The sequence below is a fragment of the Asterias amurensis genome, chromosome 20 (genome assembly GCF_032118995.1).
Source record: "Asterias amurensis chromosome 20, ASM3211899v1".
Lineage (NCBI taxonomy): Eukaryota > Metazoa > Echinodermata > Asteroidea > Forcipulatida > Asteriidae > Asterias > Asterias amurensis.
In genome coordinates this window covers 14,325,651-14,344,469 of record NC_092667.1, presented here as the reverse complement: position 1 = coordinate 14,344,469, position 18,819 = coordinate 14,325,651, and the positions used below count along the sequence as shown (strand labels likewise).

Sequence of the window (18,819 nt, the reverse complement as noted above, 5' to 3'; positions counted from 1 at the left end):
CTATGGCTAGATCGCTGCGTCTTCATACGTTGAAGTATAGGACATCCCTAGCAACAGCCGACTGGAACTACTTTTTCTTGTGTCATAAACTTTTTGTGGATTCACAAAAGAAAAAAAAGAAAATGTTGTAATTCCTCACATAGTTAATCATTACAAGCTAACGACGATGCAAAAGTACACGTCTACAAATAAAATGCTCTTAATACACTGTTTTATGGTGAAAAGGCACGTTTTTCGTCATAGCATTGGCCTAAACAAAGTTACCTGGTTTTTGATCAGGTTACTTGGGAACTGGTTGAGCCACATTAACTTTATTTGCGATAACTTTAAAGCTAACACACTGGGGTCAGGCCTTGGTGGACCCGTGGTTTAGAAAGTGCAATGAGGTAAATTTGGAATTTCAAGAGCTGAAAATATTGTATAATCAACTGCCAGAAAATAACAACTTTCACTTTTTACAACTCGTCATAGTTGTCCTTAGTGACTGAAGATGAGGTCAGACTCAAACTAAATATTAACTAGCCTAAGGGGCCTTCTCGGCTTCAGCCCTCTTGAACTTGTTTCTACATTTCTTTCCTTTCTTGGGTTGGCCAGTGGCTTCGTTGCTGTCCAGTTTGAACTTGTTGCCTGGTTTATTTTTGACCATTGCTGAAGCATTAGATGTACCTGGTATGGGAAAATAAATAACAATTAGTTATGCTTCGGATTGAAATCGATGGATGTTTTACTGTTTTCTTACATAACCCACATTTTCCTGAAGACGATCAGAGCATACTGATTGAAACTTCGAGTTGTGAACGAACACCCAAATATAAAACAATTAGACTATTTCATTCTCCCATTGGTGATTCCTCTTCTTCTTTCAAGAAAATTTCAAAGTGTTTTTGAGAAAATCCTGATAAAACACACAGTTGTTGATCAGGCATGATTTTTGGACCTCTGATAAAAGTAGGACAATTTGATTGATTACAAGGGCTGACCAATATGTACACATGATAAAGGCTTTTACACTTCTCAGGCTTTTCAGGTGATTTTAAGACTTTTCAAAAGTTTACCTTGATCGAGTGAACTGATGAGTTTGCCTGGAGCTGTAGGGTAGCGCCACGAGGAACCACGAGGAAAGATATCTCGCTGGAGGAGACGTTTCAAATCACCTGATATAGAAAAACAAAACCTGTCATAAACAACTTTGACCTCATGAATTAACCATTATAGACCCTTCAATTGTTGATAAGCAAAGTGTGCCGGTTGGCATGGCCAGTCGAACGTAAGCAAAACGATCAATCGTGTTATAAAAAATTATGACCAAATTCATTTTTTGTATTGATTCATGAGCTGAAATATATAACCCATAAGGCAAATTGATTTCGATACTGTGTTGATAGTTTGTTTCTCTTTTTGACTCTGGTCTTGCAACAAATCCTAGTAAAAATGTTGCGCTACAAGCCCTATGTTCTTGTGAAAACTCCCCCATAATTCAATCCCAGCATAAGACGAACCTTTCATATGTTGTAGCTTCTTCTCATGGTGCATCTGTTCCTGTGAATCTCCCAAATCATGTAATCTGATGTCAGGGTCAAGGGTCATAGTGTAATCAGTAACTGCCTTGCTATGAACACAGCATCCTCTCAATCATCAAAATATAAGCCATTTGCGAGTCTCACTGTTTTGGGGCAAGCTTTTGTAAAGAGAGATGGCGAACACCCAAACACAATTCTGAATGAATATGTATGGCACAATGGTACCAAGGTTTGCTCATCTGGAGGTTGCTATACAAAAGCTTGCCAAGAAAGCAAGTCATTGTACCAGTACCAGATATTATTCAATTCTAACTCAAACAAAAGACTTATTGTAAAACATCGTATATGTGGAATTTTCATCTGACCATCTTTATCTAAAAATGAAAATTTCAGACCAAATGAGTGGAGTTAAAATTACATATTAGAAAGAAAAGAGCTTTCCAACTGAAGTCAAGGTCATTGGATTAGTCCATTTACCCAAGAGGGTAGAATAAAAGGATACACTAAATCCTCATCCAAGTCTACATCCAGTTCCTTGGCTGCTTTGATAAACCAATCATTAGTGTGTTTTTTCTTGGCTACGCTGTGACTTTCTTGATCAATAAGTCGTGCCAAGTCCACTCTCTGTTTAACGGCGTTGTAGTAGGAATGATCAACAGGAAAACTTGGAATATCATCTGGGAAATGGAGAAAAAAAGAGTCAAAGTGATGGAGCTGTTATATCCAGTTTCTTCTGTTATACATGTACCATCAGGCAGGAATAGTTTAATAAATTCCAATTTATACAGCCAGTATACAGTACGTGTCTGCCTTTCCTCTTTCTGTCGTCTCGAACATCTTTAACTATGGGCCAGCTCAAGTAGCACCTGTCACTAGAGTGACTTACGGGGTGGAGTGCGTGGGAAAGGAAGTAGGACAGAAGCTTTTTAAATGAAGATTAATGGGGTTAAAATGGGGTTAAGTTTGGAAGGAGCTTTGTTCCTTGGAGCTTGAAATTACAAAATAAACACTGGTAGTGGTAGTTGAATTTAGGGCTTACACTAACCTCTATTCAACGTCTTGCATACTCTCCTGTAGAAGTTTGCCTCGGTAGGAGCCACCAACATCACACTAATTCCCTCTTTAGCTTGTCTAGCTGTACGCCCACTTCGATGAATGTACGTCTGTCAATTCAAGAATATTAGAACATTTTTAAATGAAGAATAAATAAACCCCAATAAGTAAGATGCCTTTAAAACCCGGTATTCAAGTATTAACCCCGGTTTATACTTTACCTGAAGGAGAATGCAAAGAGAACTAGGGGATAAATGGGTACCTGTGAGGGCAGAGATGGTTCTTGTGATTGATTTAGCTTAGTAGCGCATATTTGTTGCACAGGCTGTATACTCCCCAGGGAGCTGAGATAGTTTAAGGAATGAAATAAATGGCCAAGTGATCAGGGTAACGATGTTGGAGGCGCTTCGAGACCCTTTGGTGTGTAAAGTGCAATATAAAAACCGATTATTATAATATAATTATTAATACCTCTGAAGTCCGAGGCATTTGATAGTGTATCACATGTTGTACGTCCGGTATGTCCAATCCCCGTGCAGCTACATCAGTCGCTAACAACAGAGCCTTTGGATTGGATGCAAACCTTCCAAAAAGATAAAACAATAATTTACAATAATGTGTGAATCTCCAATAAAATGCCTGCATAGTTGACTCTTGTTACGACAAAATGATATCATATTATAGGAATGGTCAAAGAAATGAACAAAAAAATCTTGTAACTGGAACCTGAACTCTTACCTGTCCAGGTTTTTCAAACGTTGTTTTTGATGCATGGAGGAGTGAAGTGGTAGAGGATTGCAAGACAGTAGCGTCAAGATGGAACAAAGTCTCCTGATGCAGTCAATGCTGTTTGTAAAAACCAACGTCCGACCGGGAAATTGAACGAGGAAGTAGAACAGATAGATATCCTAGAATTTTCAGCAAGAAAACAAAAAATGGGAAAGTTGAACAAGAATAATTTTGTAGCTGTGCTCAGTTGGGTTTTTGCAGACAGTTTAAAGACCTCGAATTGGTCTAGTTCACTTCTGAACGGCAGTCTGGATTATAAATTAACAAACACCTCGTAGAGTTTATGCACTCTGATTGGTCTGAGACACAGTCATATTGGCGGTAAATTAACATGCGATATAAAGACCCGCTTTTTCTTCGGACATTTGCTATCTAAGAGGCGTTTTTTATTAGTACATGTATGTACTCTGGAATTCTTTTCTTAAAGCAAAGTTTTTTACTAGAAGGCTAAAATAAGATCATGTAAGAACGTTTGGAAACCTATTTCACTTGTCAAAAGTAGTCTGCATTATAAACTAACAAACACCTCAGAGAGTTTATACACTCTGATTGGTCGAAGACTGGTTATGTTAGGGGTGTATTAACATTAACTGCGAGCTACCCAATAAATTCCCTCTAAACAATATTGACCGGGTCCTTGCACTGTTATTGCCCAACTAATAATCATGTATGGTATCTATCAACGAAGCTTTGTTGACCCCGGAGAACAGACCTTATCGGTAATATCGGTTATGATTTTGGCCTCCATTAGACTGGCTACCGTTCCTTCCTTCTTAGTGAGATCAACAATGGCTGGGTCTTCTCTAATGCCAACCCTTTTGATGAGAGCATCTACGATAAAAAACAAAAGAAAATATTCTACTTTATTTCTGGAATGAAACTAAGGAAGCCTCATTAGTGAACTTAATGACTGTAGCTTGCAAACCTGAGGAAACCTGTGGACAAGGATGTGATTCAGAAACACAAGGGTTAGCCCCCTACTCTTCCAAGATAAATGTTCTGGATTCTTTCACGTGCACTACCTACGACTTAATGCAGTTGCGCAAAGTAAATTAATTTTTTGACCAGAACATAAACAATGGAAAACTGTTTCAATGTTTTAAATAGGAATTTTTTATCACTCACTCAGTTTTGCTTTCCTGTCTTTTTTGTCTTGTTTGGGATTGTTCTGTTTGTTGGGCTGGCTGCCTGCGATCTTCCTGTCTGGTCCGAGATGTATCAGAGTCAGAGTTGCAGAGAAGACAAAAGTCTGTCGCTCCAGACTTGCACGAGAACTATAGATAGTAAAATCACAATCAGTGTAAAATGTCTCTGATCAGTGGGCATGATATTCAGTTCTTGAATACAAGTAGGACAATTTGTTCAAGTACAAGGGCTGATATTTGTGTGGTGTAGCCTTTCATAGATTTTTCAAGCCTTATTAATTTCCAATGGCACAAAAACATTGTGGGAAATTACGGTTCCCTCTGAAGTAAAGTAGTTCTTGAGAAAGAGGTAATTTCTGACTCGGTAAAACAAACTTCAGGCATCTGAAAGCACTCAAATTTGTGCAACAAGGGTGTTTTTTCTTTCATTATTTTCTTGCAACTTCTTGACCAATTGAGTCAAAACCTTCGCAGATTTGTTATTTTATGCAAATGTTGGGTTTCATCAAGTAAGAATACTGGTCTTTGACATTGACCAAAGGTGGCCAGTGCCTTCTAAAGTCAGTTCACCGTATTTCTTTTGGAACTTTGATGTTAAGTGAAGTTTAAAGACAAGTTTCTTACTAGTTCAGTTGTTGGATGATTTGCGTAACTTCTTCATAATGACCCTTCTCAATCATTCTATCTGCCTCATCGAGGACCAGAGATTGTACTCCAGACATCGTTGATAAATGCGGCTCACCCTGATGACAGCAAAAAATTCAGAAATTCAAGTACATCACATATTCTTATCTCAAAAGTGCCTCCCCCGGAGTAACAAATGGAAAGACAATAGAAAGTCTCTAGAACCAGTTACACCAGATCAGGCATTGAACTTCGCTCGTGAAGGGGCACTGCAATTTTCCTCAAGTACAAAACCTTAATCTTAAATTGCTTCGTTCAGAAAAAAGACGTCTCCTGAAGATTCTGATTTATCTCAACTCCTCCCATCACATCGGCTTTTCCCCAAGGAGAGAATACTCTGCAAAATAGTTATTTATTCAAATACTGCTTTCAGATGTAATTTAAGGATAACAGATAAGAAGTCCGACTGACCTCTCTGAAAAGCTCCCATATTCTCCCGGGTGTGCCAACTACAATCTCTGGTCGCTTCTTCAACATTCGTTGTTGCTTCTGAGCTGACATTCCACCAACAATAACAGCAATCTATTAAGGAGGAACGGGGTGTAAAGATTTAAATTCCTGAATCATGTTCGAGTGTTCTGTTGAGAACATTGACTAGTTTGAATACAAGCGAGAATTGTCTTAACTGGGAAAAGGTATTAAGAACTTGTTACACCTTCCTTTTGAGAACTTGGTGCTTCCAAAGGGATCAGCATAATCAAAACTGAAAGGAATTCTTTGGGAGTTTTTGTGCTAACGGCACAGCTTACATTTATATGGACTCTTTTGGATTTTTGTTCTTCTTTTGTTTAAAAAAAAAAGATTTTTTCTGACAACTTTTTTTAGAACTTATGTTGGAGAAAAATGTATGTCCGAATTGGCAGCTTTGGCTCTGGCTTCAGCTGAAGCATCATCGTGCATTGAAGAGTAGGACATCCTTAGTAGCAACCTTAGCAACCGTCCTAGCCGTAGCTGTAGCCGCCAATTCGGATACGGCCTTAGTACATAGAGATAATTTATGTCATCCTTTGCATTACCTTCAGATCGGTGTACTTTGTTATATTGACGAGATGATTCTTTATCTGTACTGCCAATTCTCTTGTGGGTGTCATGATCAAGGCGTATAACTGCCCGTCATCATCGAAGCTAGCAACACGGTTAGCTTTTACTGTCTTAACCGTCTTGTTAGATCCGAGCTGAGCCAACATTTCCTCCTCTGAGATATCATCGATTGCTCGGACGCAACCGATCCCCCTTTTTTTCATCTTATTGATGAGTTCAATTCCTTCAAACTCGGCACCATCCAACTCGAGAACTTTTCGTTCCTTGATTCTGAATCTTCGCTTGAGTTTGCCTTTCTTTCCTTTGGGTTTCTTTTGAGGTTCTCCGGGCTGGTCCGCCTCCGTCGGAGTTTTCTCCTCATCTTTGTCTTGTGGTTTTTTGCTGGCTTCATTTTGGTTGTCGTCATCATCTGAATCATCTTCATCACTTGAATCATCACCATCTGAATCATCGTCGTTATCAGCGCCATCACTATCACTTTCATCCGAAGCGTAATCAATCTCATCATCATCTTCATCAAGATCATCAAGATCATCAAGATCATCCCCGTCATCGTCACTCTCATCTCCGTTGTCTTCCAACTCCTGATCTTCATCTTCACCTTCTTCTTCATCTGAATCATCTTCATCATCAAAATCATATTCAATGTCTTCGTCCTCTTCATCATCTTCTTCATCAAAATCAAAATCTCCCGTCTCCAGATCATCCTCCTCCTCCTCCTCTTCATCACTTTCTTGTTCTCGGAACATCACCTCTCCTTCCTCCTCATCTTGCAACTCCATCTTGCCACTTCTTTTGACATTTCTGTTCTGTCCAGCTGGTGGATTAACTGATAATTTCTTAGAAGCTTTTGCTGACTTTGGTACCTGAGACGTTAAGTCTTTAACTTTCATCCCCTTTGGAAGATTTGCTTGTTTCGTTTTGGTAACTGTTTCCATGTTGGCTTCTTTATAAGCATTTGCTCTTGCTTCTCGCTCTATTGTCGCCTTGTGCTGAAGGATTCTATGTATAACAGGTATACCAAACGCCAGAGTCTTGCCACTCCCCTAAAATGAAGAAGAAATAATAGCTTTCTAAATTTACATTCCAGCCAGAACGTAATACAATAAAGTTTTTACAGTAATAAAATCGTTCTTAAGATTGCAGCGGCTGCATACATAACAACCAGATGTGTGAGACATAGCCTCTTTGCAGGGAACTTGGGCAATTCATTTTGTCCTTGTCGTTCTAATTGACTCGGGACCATATTCTTGGGTCGCCAGAATTGTTTTCAGTGGTTGGCCAGCATGACCAGTTTGGTTGACATTTCACTAGTCCTCCAGTTTTTCCACTGGTCCACGATATACATTAAATATGGATGCTTTTTAAAACAAAGCTAGCCAGCCGGACCACTTGAAGAGAACTTTGACCAGGCATTTGGCCAGCGGACCAAACAATCAAAAAGAGGACTATGTTTAAAGTACCGTCTCAGCAGCCCCAATGATGTCCTTCTTGTCTTGAATTGCCACAGAAATCGTTGCCTTCTGGATCGGTGTTGGTTCCTGGAATCCAAGATCTCTCAGAGCTTGAAGAACTGGTGCTGGAATCTGTAGGTTTTTCCATGCTGACATGCTCATATCTGCAAATCATAATAATTTGAGCATGCTGAATATATCAATATTAAGCCACTCACTATATTTATATCTATATTTCATTTCTTGGGTAGGTCAAAAGTACAATAATCCACATTAATTAGTAAAAATATTAAAAGATACAGCAATGAGTAAATTGAAAAAGAAGAGAAGAAGGAAAAAGAGTAACAGCTGCAGCCCGAAGGATTGCTTGAAAGAAACACAGTTCCTGTCTAGAGGCTTTTTGTTTGATTCAACTTACTGCTGTTTTGATTGGATACAACAGGGATACCCTTTGTGAAGCTTGTAGATGTTTTCTTGCTCTTTTTGGACCCTGCAACATCCTTTCTCATCTTGGAACTAGCGGCAACCTTTTCGTCATCTTTCTCTGGTTTGTCTCCATCTTCCTTATTCTGTTTACTTGGTTTAGTGTCTCTCTTTTCCTTAATTTTCTTTGAATCTTTGGGTGTCTTTTTCTTCTCAGTGTTAAAGGTCAGTATGTTTGATTTACTGGTTGGGTTGATCTTTTGTCTCTTTTCGTCGATGGCTTGATCATCTTCAAGTGGTGGATCTTTCCGTTTCAGTGAATTTTGTGAAATCAGTGAAGATAATTTCTGTACAAAAAAACACAAACATTAATAATTGAATTTCAGATTTTATTGTATCATAATAAGGGTAGATTTTGAGTGACTGTCAAGTAAACCATGACTAATATTCCTATTATTTTAGAATTATAAAAGGCGAGTAAACATAAAAATTGGCCACAGACTTGGACGCAGATGTTCAGGAAGTTGTAGAGAGCTTTATATTACTATATAATAATCAAGTTACTGCATGTTAATAATATTATATTAATTGCTGTAAACTATTAATTATATGTTAATTAATATTTTATTTATGTAAAAATTGGAAGTGTAACTTCGTCAATAATCAAAATTAAAGAAATAGAAACTACCAAGTCCTTCGTATTTGGTATACCCTAACCATAACACAGCAGTCAAAAACAGAAAATAATCCTACGCAATTTAATATCTATATCTAAAACTGCACATTCCCTTACTCTAACTCTCTGGTTCCGTCTCCTCCTCGCTGTACGCCGTGGTTTGTTGCGAGCTCCCGAGGGCCTTCCAATGATGATTTCCTCGTCCATTTGCAGCTCCTCGATACCCAAGAAATGACCAAGTTCATCCAACTTGAGGGCACCGTAATCCACATCGGCTACTGTCCAGTTTCCATCCATAAGCATCGTGCTTTCTTCGCTCGTGTCTACCTCCATTTTATCGGTGTTTTTCTTCTTCTTCTTTCGATTTGTTTGCTTCGGTTGCAGTCTCGTGGCTTCTGTGGTGGTCGCCATATTGCCCAATAACAAATAGACCTATGTTTTTGAAGTGCGCCCTCTTCTGCCGACCAAACTTTAATTTTTTGTTGTTGACTTTTCAAACAAAACTAGTCTCTCTTTTTCTAATTTTATGAATCCTGAAAAAATATGATACCAATTAAGAACCTTACACAAACTTTTTGCCGTTTGTCCTAATCTATCATTTAAAAAAAACAACGTTTTTTTAAAGAGATACCTTCCTCCATGCTGAAATATGGCCCTCGCAATTGAAGTATCACTGTGACTTGGTTATTGATTGATTGTTTTAAAATAACTTCCTAGCTTTGTGAATTTCCAAGTCTTTAGTAGATAGACTGCATGCATGAAAAGCATATTGGGTTGGGAGTGCCACTTTAAAGGTGTGCTTGCGGTACAGACGGTGTTCCAGTAGTCGGCAGTGACCTAAAAAATCAGGCGGCTAGGGGGTCGGTCATCAGGTGCCAATCACATAAAAGTATTTCCACTGTTCACATGCTTACCAGTGTACACACCAAAGGGACTAGCTCACGTACACGAATGTACACACACGCATACAATACAAGTATCACTATCAGCAATAGCGCGGAAACATTTGTTTGGTCTTCTTTTGCAGCGGGGGTAAACTACAGTTCAAGAAGAGGTAGAGGCTCTCTGCCCGGAACAGACAACTTCCCGTTAAAAAAAGGACTACAGAAAGCTGGGATTTGTTGGACTGTCTCCTAGAGCTGCCAGGCCTTTGGTAAGCATCAGGAGCCCGGGATTAGACTTGACTCGTTGACATTTTTTCTTCGGGACAAGTTTTAGTGTAAAGTTTACCGAGACGTGTCGACTTGGTCGCCGTGACAGCCCGGGCATTATGAGGCTCGATTTAAGGGTCGGACTGCTGCTGGTTGTGGTGGCTGTGTGTTGTTGGCCAGCTGGAACTGAAGCTTGCCCACTGGGTTGTCTGTGTTTTCGGACCACTGTAAGGTGTATGCATCTGGAACTCACACGAATCCCTCAGGTCGACAATGAGACGAAGATTTTGTAAGTATAAAAATTAAAAAAAGTTCTTTATTTATGTTTTGATTTTCAGATAAGACGAATTTGACGGATTCATTTATTTTATTTTACTAAGTAGAGTTAACTTAAATTCCTCCTTCCTTACTCTACTAAATACTAAGAATGTGAAATTGAATAGTATGAGAATATTACTTTCCTAAATTCTGTAATGAACAAAGTTATTATTTGGAAGCCTAACTAAAGAATGAAGTTGTAAGTAGGGCCATTATTGTGCAAATTTATTGCAAGAAAGTTAGAACTATTTAATTTTAACTGTGTTCTTGTTTGATTGTTTCTTTTATTTTTTTGCCATGCACTGATGCTTTCAATTTGCCTTTTTAATTGGAAGATACTAATTTGGGTAAAGGTGACAAGTTCGTCTGATTTAATTTTGAATATTCATAACAAAATGACACAAGAGACGTGATTCTTCTGTGTAGTGGAAATGCCACAGCTTGAATTTATTTGTGAATCAGACAGAAACAATTTCTTTACCGGATACGTGTCTCTCCTTCAAAAGTTGACACTCCGCTTGAGAATTTCTGTTTTGTTAGTACTACCTCATGTTAGTACACGTTATTTAGATCAAACTATATATAGGTTCAAAGGTCAGACTTGATACTAAAATCATTGTCCAACAGTAAACAATGTTCATTGTATTTATTCCTTGAAATCATTGGTGTAAGGCCAAGTCAAACCTCACTGGGGGATAGTCCATTGTTTTGACCACAAGTGTTTATATTTAGTAGTGTTACCCAGACACCCACTGCGCAGCTACGTAGAACAATCGAGTTTGACACCCTGGCCATGACCTTGTGGGTAAAGCAATAAAATATGACAGAAATTCATAACACACTGAGTGTGCCAAGCCATACAGTGTTTAGAATCTGTAAACGATCTAAGGTTGTACTACAAGAAAAAAACTTCCTTTTGAGTTTTGTCATCAACTTTGCTTTATTGTATTAGTGTACTCTGGTTGATGAGGGGAGCAGGTTTCTGCATTTCACTGCCTTTACTTTGTGGACCACAGTTCGAATCCCGCCTCAGCCCAGAGCCTTGCATAGTATGGACAATTTCTCGATTTGGGTTTTGGCAAGTTTTGGCTTGTTAAAGGCAATATCTTCTGCTTTTAAAGCAGCTCTATGAAATGAGGCCCAGCCCTGGGTCATTTACACATTTGACATTTAACATTCCAGAGGTAGTTTCAGAGTTCAGGGAAAGGTAATCTTACTACCTAGCGAGATGAAACATTCCACCGTCTTAAGACTGTGATTAGTATCAACAGTTGTGGAAAGAAAGAAATAAGAATCTAATATTGGGGTGTATATCCATGCACTAGCCCAGACAACAGTCAGTGATTAACTTATCAAAAGCAACTTAAAGCCATCATAAATCAAGAACTCTATTGTCAAATGTTGACACTTGTCAGTTTTAATGCAACGACACGTTTCCCCGTTCTTACAAAATGTGAAGCAGGAAATGTGCCCCAGCAATGAAAGGTTCAATCGAAAGAAGGGACAAGGACTAATAAAAAATAACAACGCTGTACCTTCAAATCAATGTATGACAGCTGCCTTCCAGGTCTAACTTAAAGGCACTGGACACTATTGGTCCATATTCAAAATAACTGGTAGCATATAAACTTACTTGGTAACGAGCAACGGAGAGCTGTTGAAAGTAACGTTGTGAGAAATGGATCCCTCTGGAGTAAACCATAGTAAACATAGTTTTTGAGAAAGAGGTGATTTCTCACTCAAATATTAAAAGACTTCAGGCCTGAAGCCTTTTATAATAGGCATCTAACTTCGATGACCAATTGAGTCCAAAGATTTTGAAGGTTTGTTATTTTATGCATATTGTCGGTATACTGGTCTTTGACAAACACCAAAGGTGTACAGTGCCTTTAACATTGATTTGATGTATTGTCCCTGCTTGACGCCAAATATCATTGATCACTATGACAAGCTGTATCCTTTGTCTGGGGATTCGTGCCATTGCTTCTGAAGAGCTTTGGAAGTCGCTTTAAAAACTTGTTGTAAATAGTTGTATTGTGAAGGAGACATAAATCCCCCAGGGTCCGTGAATGGCAGGTTGCTGAAAAATATTTTAAAATTGCATTGCCATTTTTTTGTTCAATTGCAGTAACTTCCGCTCTGAGGAAAAAAATATAATGCAGCAATCTCTGTTAACAGTGGTCCGCTGGCAAAATGCTTGTTTTTGAAAAAACACTTAAGGACCAGTTAAAATTCCATCCAAGTGGGAGTATTGTTAGCCATCCCTATTACATGAAATATGGCTTCATGAAAAAGCTGACAAACTAGTGAAATAACAAGCTAACTCTGGGCCCAATTTCATGGCTGCCGTGCATATATCGCTGAAATCTGCTCGTGATCACCATTCTTTGCTTTAACAGGGCTGGCCAGGCAAGGGTCGAACTTCTGCACTACTAGCTGTATGCGTAAAGAATTTCTTGTAACTTGGAGTACGCAAGAGCACTTGTAAGCAGAAATTCCCTGCTAATGTAAGCACAGATTCTCTGTAGTGTTAGCAGAGCCATGGAATTGGGCCAAGGTCCTGATTGATGGTTGCTGAAAAAGTTATACGAAAATCCTGTACTGGAAGTTACTGCAGCAGGGCTGCATGACAGCTTCCCCATTAATTCTAGACCCTTCAATGAAGGCTTGTACTTTGATTAAGTTTATGTATTGCCTGACAGTAATTGTGGCATTTAAACAGTTTTCCGGAGCTGTACCACTTCCCAGCTCTATAATGGAATCTCCTCTTAAAAGGGGTCAACCTACAGGGGACAATAGGGGAGTGAAACGTGTGAGTAAAGGGGCAGCCACAATCAACTCAAAAGGAAGGATTGTTCCCTTATCCAGCTTAAATACTCCGAACAAGAAAAGCTCCTCAAATCCCGTATTTCTTATCCCTCTATTTGACTGTGAGTGGCACTGGCAACGAGAAATGGTCCAATGGGGATCTGAGATGTGAGCAGTGCAGATTATCAGTTACAAGATAAACGTTGTGCTTCTTGTGTCTAACCAAGGAGGTTCCTTCCTCCATGGTCCGTGAAGTTTTCTTGAGTGCACACCTGTGTTTAGACGATTCCCTCTTTTGTGATTCATAAAGTACATTTTCCCCCTGTGAACAGAGTAATCAATTGTCAGGCATAAGTTAAGAAGAAAAGCAAATTTGGCTTGCTCCTTGCATTTTCTCATGCTTGGAGAAAAAAAGCTGATAATTCAGAGGCAGACCAACCCCTCATGGCCTGCTGCCTTAGCTGTTGTGTGCATTGTTGCGCAAAGGTTGCCACATCATATTTGCCTGACTCTAGAGTACAATCATGTGTGTGTAGCTCTCCCCCCCCCTAAGTTTGGAACATTTTAGAGGTCCATAGTTTTGCTATGTACAATGATATGACCTGCTCTTGTGAAATTTAGTAGGGTGTCTGGCTGTCTTTTGGACACCCTATTTTATCTGCCATTTACATGTTGTGAACAATTTGGACACAATTTAAAAAAAAATCTGCAAATGTGATCACCTTTTTACCAAATCCTGTCAGCCCCTTGGACCCTGCCTTCTGGATGTGAAACTTAACAGGTTTGGTTGATTCAGTGATCGCTTCAGATGTTTAGTCAAAAACAAATTAAGGGTGACACTCTGCTATTGTAAGTCTTGAAAGTGTCTGTGACTGATACTTGATTGATGAAAACAGTGGTCTTTCAGGAACCAATGCAGGCCTGGTCAAAGTCTTGGGTCAAAAACAAAGCAATTCCTTCCACAGCTTCACAGCATCTTAATTTTACACAGTCATTGTTTTTGAGATAAACCTGGCCAGGCTGTTCAAGCCCTCCAGTCAAGTTTTGTATAAAATCAGCTTGTGTGTCAGGATTTGGTAATAACAGACCCTGATGTTGATGGAATTGTTAATGTCTGAGGTAATGTCTGGTCCCAGAATGACCTTACGACCCCTAGAACAAATTGTACACAGACTTCTTTTTGCAGTGGTGTATGGATGACCCTTGAGGGGGGCCCCTGTGTAGTAGAACCAGACCAGGGACCAGACTAATAAGTCATCTGTGAAAGCCTACTACTATTATTAAACAATGAAGTCCCCTGGTAATAGTCTGAAATGTCTAGGGGTTGGGTGAAAGAGGGTCATGTGGCCCTACCCTAGTGGGGGGGGGGGGGGGAATCAAACTATAGAATGTTACATTTTGTTCCTGGATTTTGACTAAGATCACTTTTTGAAATCCTTTGAAAATACTGTGGTAATCTATAGAACTTGATTACATGCAAAGGCTAAATGGAGGCCTTTGCATGCATTTGCAGGATTCAGTTGCAGGGCATAGATGTTGAAAGTTATAATAAACCAGTGCATTTATAATTGTTTGTTAGTTTGTTTTGGGGAGGGGGTGGTCAGTCTTTGTGTAATTCCTTGTTCCATGGTGGGAAATCCACATGTAAGGAGTTATAGGATTGTTCTGTAGTAGTCTATTGCCCAATTTCATAAAGCCTGTGTAAGCACAAAATCTCGCTAAGCACAGACAAATCCTGCTAAGCAGTAACAAGTTATCAGCAGCCACATTCCATAAAAGTTTATACCGTTGCTACCAGTGCCTGCCCATTTCTTGCTCAGCAAAGAAATTAGTCGAGCAGCATTTTCTGCTTAGCAGTTTTATGAAACTGTGCCCTGGTCTTCAAGTTGCCATTGTCTTGTTCTTTGTGTTCTTTTTATCTCCGAACAGTAATAGGCTAATGTGCACATGGCTATACTCGTGGGACATTGACTATTTTTTTAGTTGGTGTCTTGCCGAAGCTTGAGTTAGTGTGGGGAGTGGTAGAGATAATGTTCTAAACACAGGACCAGTGTACTGTATGCTGAATAGCAAAGAGCAAGATTGATGTTGCATGACCTGACACTGTAATGTCTTGAGCTATTGTATGTTCTTAGGGGGTTTGTGACGTTGGTGTTTAAATGGCAATAAGTGAACCCTGAACTTCACCTTGTTGACTCCGAGTCAACTCTTAACAATTGAACTCAAATCAGAACATAAACAATGTCATGGGTTTTTACAATTGGAGTATACTTGGCACCCTTCCCTACATTTTCAGCATAGTTTCTAAAGGTATTTTTAGGGAAGATTTAGGGCCTAATATTCCTTTCTTTTTTAAGTTAAGGGTGCAGTGACTGTGATTTAAACATCGGACCAGTAAACTCACAAATTTGTCAAATGGACAAGCGTGCAGCGGCATTGCGCTTTTTCTTCAAATTTTTGCTTTCAGTCCGATAAAAGAATTTCAATTCTTAACATGGATTGGTTCAGTTTTTACTGCAAAAGTCTTTGGTTATTTTCTCAACAAGTAACTAATCACTGTTTTCAGGACTTGCACAGGTGACTGATGTTGCAAGTATCTTTTGAACTTGACAGTTTGGCCTAGGTTGAAATCAGCATTCGTTTGACATAAACCAATCTATGACTCTACCTTTAAGGAACTCATTTCAACATTAACTGTTAATTGATTACTTAAGACTGATTATCCTGAACTTGCGACCATGCTTTGAGACAGTATTCCAGTTGCACTGCAACAGTCAAAAACAAAAATGCTAAATCACAGCCAACATTCTCAAATCCTACTTTCCAAGTGAAAAGTGGCCCTGCTACTTCCTAAAGGGAATTGAAATTAATCTTGTCCTTGGACTAGTTTTCTTAATTTGTTCCACACATCGTAAATATTATTCTGCTATTAGGATTGGAAGGCAGTCTAAGGGCAAGGAATTTAAATTGTAAGTACATGTAGGCCTACACAATCACTACACTTTAACTTTGCAGCACATACTGAATCAATTAAAGTAATAAAAATGTCTGTCAAAATAGTGTATGACAAAAACAATCCAGATTCCTGCGCAGTTTCTTTGTCTATTCGTCAAGGCAAGTATCACATTATGGGGTCAGGGTTTCTGTGTTTGTCAGTTATCCATTTTAAATGCCAATGGTTGTGGTATGTCAGGAACTTGTTATAAACTTGTAAGTTTTGTTTCACCTTTATGCCTCTGTAGCCCATTGCTGCAGTATCCCTGGGTCACAGACAGATAGCCCAAAAACGTCTTAAATTTGAAACCCTCCTTCTTGGTTGATCACTTACTCTATGATCAAAGCTAGCTATCTTGACAGCCTTTTTTGAAATCTGGATTCTGTCCATGGTCATATAAATAGTCTGGTTCATATTATCCAAGTATCCATGAACCTGATAACCAATACCACTGCAGGGAATACTAGACCACTACATCTACTTAGAAGTAACATCATGGCCTCTTGTTTTTATTAAGTGGCAGCCATTTACTGTTCAAGTGTCTCGAAGGCATTCCTTGCATTTTGTAAATACTGTCCTCGTTTTTAACTCCCAGTTAATTTCCCTGTGGACCAAAATCGTTCTTGGTGTAAGAGAAGTTCAATATTGTATTCAAGGGCCTTTTCCTGCTCTAGACTTCTCCAATGATTTTGGGGGGATTATTAAAGTCCTGCTTATGCGGACCTTGTGAATCTGTATTGCTGGAGACTCCAAGATGCCAGCCATTGTCTGGGGCAAACACTGTGAATGCAGTTCACCCATCGTCCATCCTTCATTCCTCTCCCCCAAAATGTCAATATTCTCCTTAAGCATCAATGTCGCCTGATCAGATATAAAATGCCCAAAGTACACCCCTCCCATCATGCCACATTCAGACCAATAACCTGTTTAAGCCCGTTTCATACATCCTGCAAATGCGAAGCAAATTTGGCTGTTTTCGCAGCGAATTTTCCCAAGAATTGAACACAGTTCAACTAGTGCTGTATTTGTTGCAAATTTGTGATGTCAAAATCCGTATCGCATTCACTGGAAGTATGATGAAACGGGTTTTATCATTATGCCCTGAGGTTGGGAATTTTAAGAGTACATAGTCGACATCATCTCTCTTTAAAACCCGTCCTCCCTGACCTGTCTGCCCACCCCCCCCTCCCCCATCCCCCCTGTCTGTTGACCTGAGTACCTACGTCAGGAGATCTTAATCTTCAAGATGCAGACTCCTTCCTAACACATCGCTATTGCCCCATGATGAGGCATACTTGCTCTAGATCTGAAGGTACATGTACCCCCCCATATATTTTTGCAATTATGTTGAATCACGAGTTACCTTTTGAGGTTCCAGTTTTCAAAGTCCAACTGTGCAATTTCCCAACTGTGCAACTGTACAAACAGTTAAAAAAAAAAAAAAAAAAAAAAGGAAAACACTTAGCTTAACAAAAGTGGGATGCCCAGAGGAGAAGAGCATAAAGTTAAACATTTAACGGGTCGCCAAAAAGCATATGTCCCCCAAAACCCAGAAAAGCAAGTGATCCCACTTGTCTGCATAATAAGTTTCCTGTCATTTCACCTGCATTTAAGCTTTACTGATGGGGAACCATTGCAGCAGACAAGCCCATCCTCCTCCCCAGGGGGGAACCTAAAGCGTGGTCATGTGTGTGATTACTCTACCTGGGAAGGGACGCATATTTAGAGGCACAACAAGGACCGATTATGCTGGCCTAATGACCATAGGTAATGTAACTTACTCAGAGCTCAGTACACATTTTGTTAAAGGAACACGTTGCCTTGGATCGGTCGAGTTGGTCTTTGAAAAACATTTGTAACCGTTTTTTATAAAATGCATATGGGTAGAAAGATGTTGTAAAAGTAGAATACAATGATCCACACAAACATGCCTCGAAATTGCGTGGTTTTCCTTTTACCTCGTCGACTAACACGTCGGCCATTTATGGGGGTCAAAATTTTGACTCCCATAAATGGCCGACGGTGATAGTTCGCACAGTAGAAGGAAAACCACGCAATTATGAGGCAAACTTGTGTGGATCATTGTATGCTACTTTTAAAACATCTTTTCAACCATATGCATTATATAAAAAACGGTTACAAACGCTTTTGTTTTGACCAACTCGACCGATCCAAGGCAACGTGTTCCTTTAAAACTCTTGAGGTTGATCACAAATGGACAAAAAGGGTAAGCGAAAACGCTGTACAAAAACTGAAATCTAAAGAGACAACTGACTTCTCATTGATATCTGGTTTCTTCCTGAGTAAGTAAATTTGTCAAATAAATCCTCTGAAAAGATGATCTCCATTTTGTTCCCTACTCATGTGAACAAGAAGCTAAAGGTATAAAGTGAACTACAGCTAGAATTCATAAATTTTAAGCAGGGGACATGTTAATATTAAGCGGCTTATGAACCCTGGATTTGAAAGACTTGGTGATTGGGCTTCGAAGGACAGAACCAGGTAGTGAATTTTTAAACCACAAAATGCTGTATACATGTACTCCTTGTTATTATTTAGGGATAGTATATTAGTAGGATTGTATTAGCAACTTGTGAATGTTGTTGCAGTTGTTGGAATGTCTTGGACCCCTTTTATTAACCCCCCCCCCCAATTTTTGTTAAAATAACCTGCCTGTAAAATTCAAATTTTTTGTTGCTGTTAAAAAAATACATAAAAGCTTGATCTACTATAAGAACCACATGCTGCTTAAAAATGAGCGA

At 39.2% G+C, this 18,819-nt stretch overlaps 2 protein-coding genes across 5 annotated transcripts in view; one reads left to right on the top strand and one right to left on the bottom strand.

Annotated features, from left to right (window-relative positions):
- Positions 1-64: 64 nt before the first annotated feature.
- On the bottom strand, positions 65-9,190 carry LOC139952238 (ATP-dependent RNA helicase DDX24-like). The gene is made up of 15 exons (XM_071951308.1): positions 8,903-9,190; positions 8,105-8,456; positions 7,696-7,850; positions 6,208-7,278; positions 5,603-5,713; positions 5,132-5,250; positions 4,488-4,636; positions 4,075-4,193; positions 3,312-3,481; positions 3,045-3,156; positions 2,566-2,683; positions 2,023-2,197; positions 1,500-1,564; positions 1,056-1,154; positions 65-666 (listed from the first exon to the last, which is right to left on the bottom strand). The coding sequence occupies exons 1-15, from the start codon at positions 9,116-9,118 to the stop codon at positions 524-526; spliced, it is 3,174 nt and encodes a 1,057-aa protein (XP_071807409.1). The 5' UTR covers positions 9,119-9,190; the 3' UTR covers positions 65-523.
- Positions 9,191-9,714: 524 nt separating this feature from the next.
- The window catches only part of LOC139952064 (peroxidasin homolog), a 70,415-nt gene continuing 61,310 nt past the window's right edge, over positions 9,715-18,819 (top strand). For all 4 annotated transcript variants that reach the window (XM_071951006.1, XM_071951005.1, XM_071951004.1 and 1 more), the window contains exon 1: positions 9,715-10,225. In XM_071951006.1, coding sequence (XP_071807107.1) covers positions 10,056-10,225 — 170 coding nt within the window. In that variant the 5' untranslated portion in view covers positions 9,715-10,055. The remainder of the gene's footprint in view (positions 10,226-18,819) is intronic.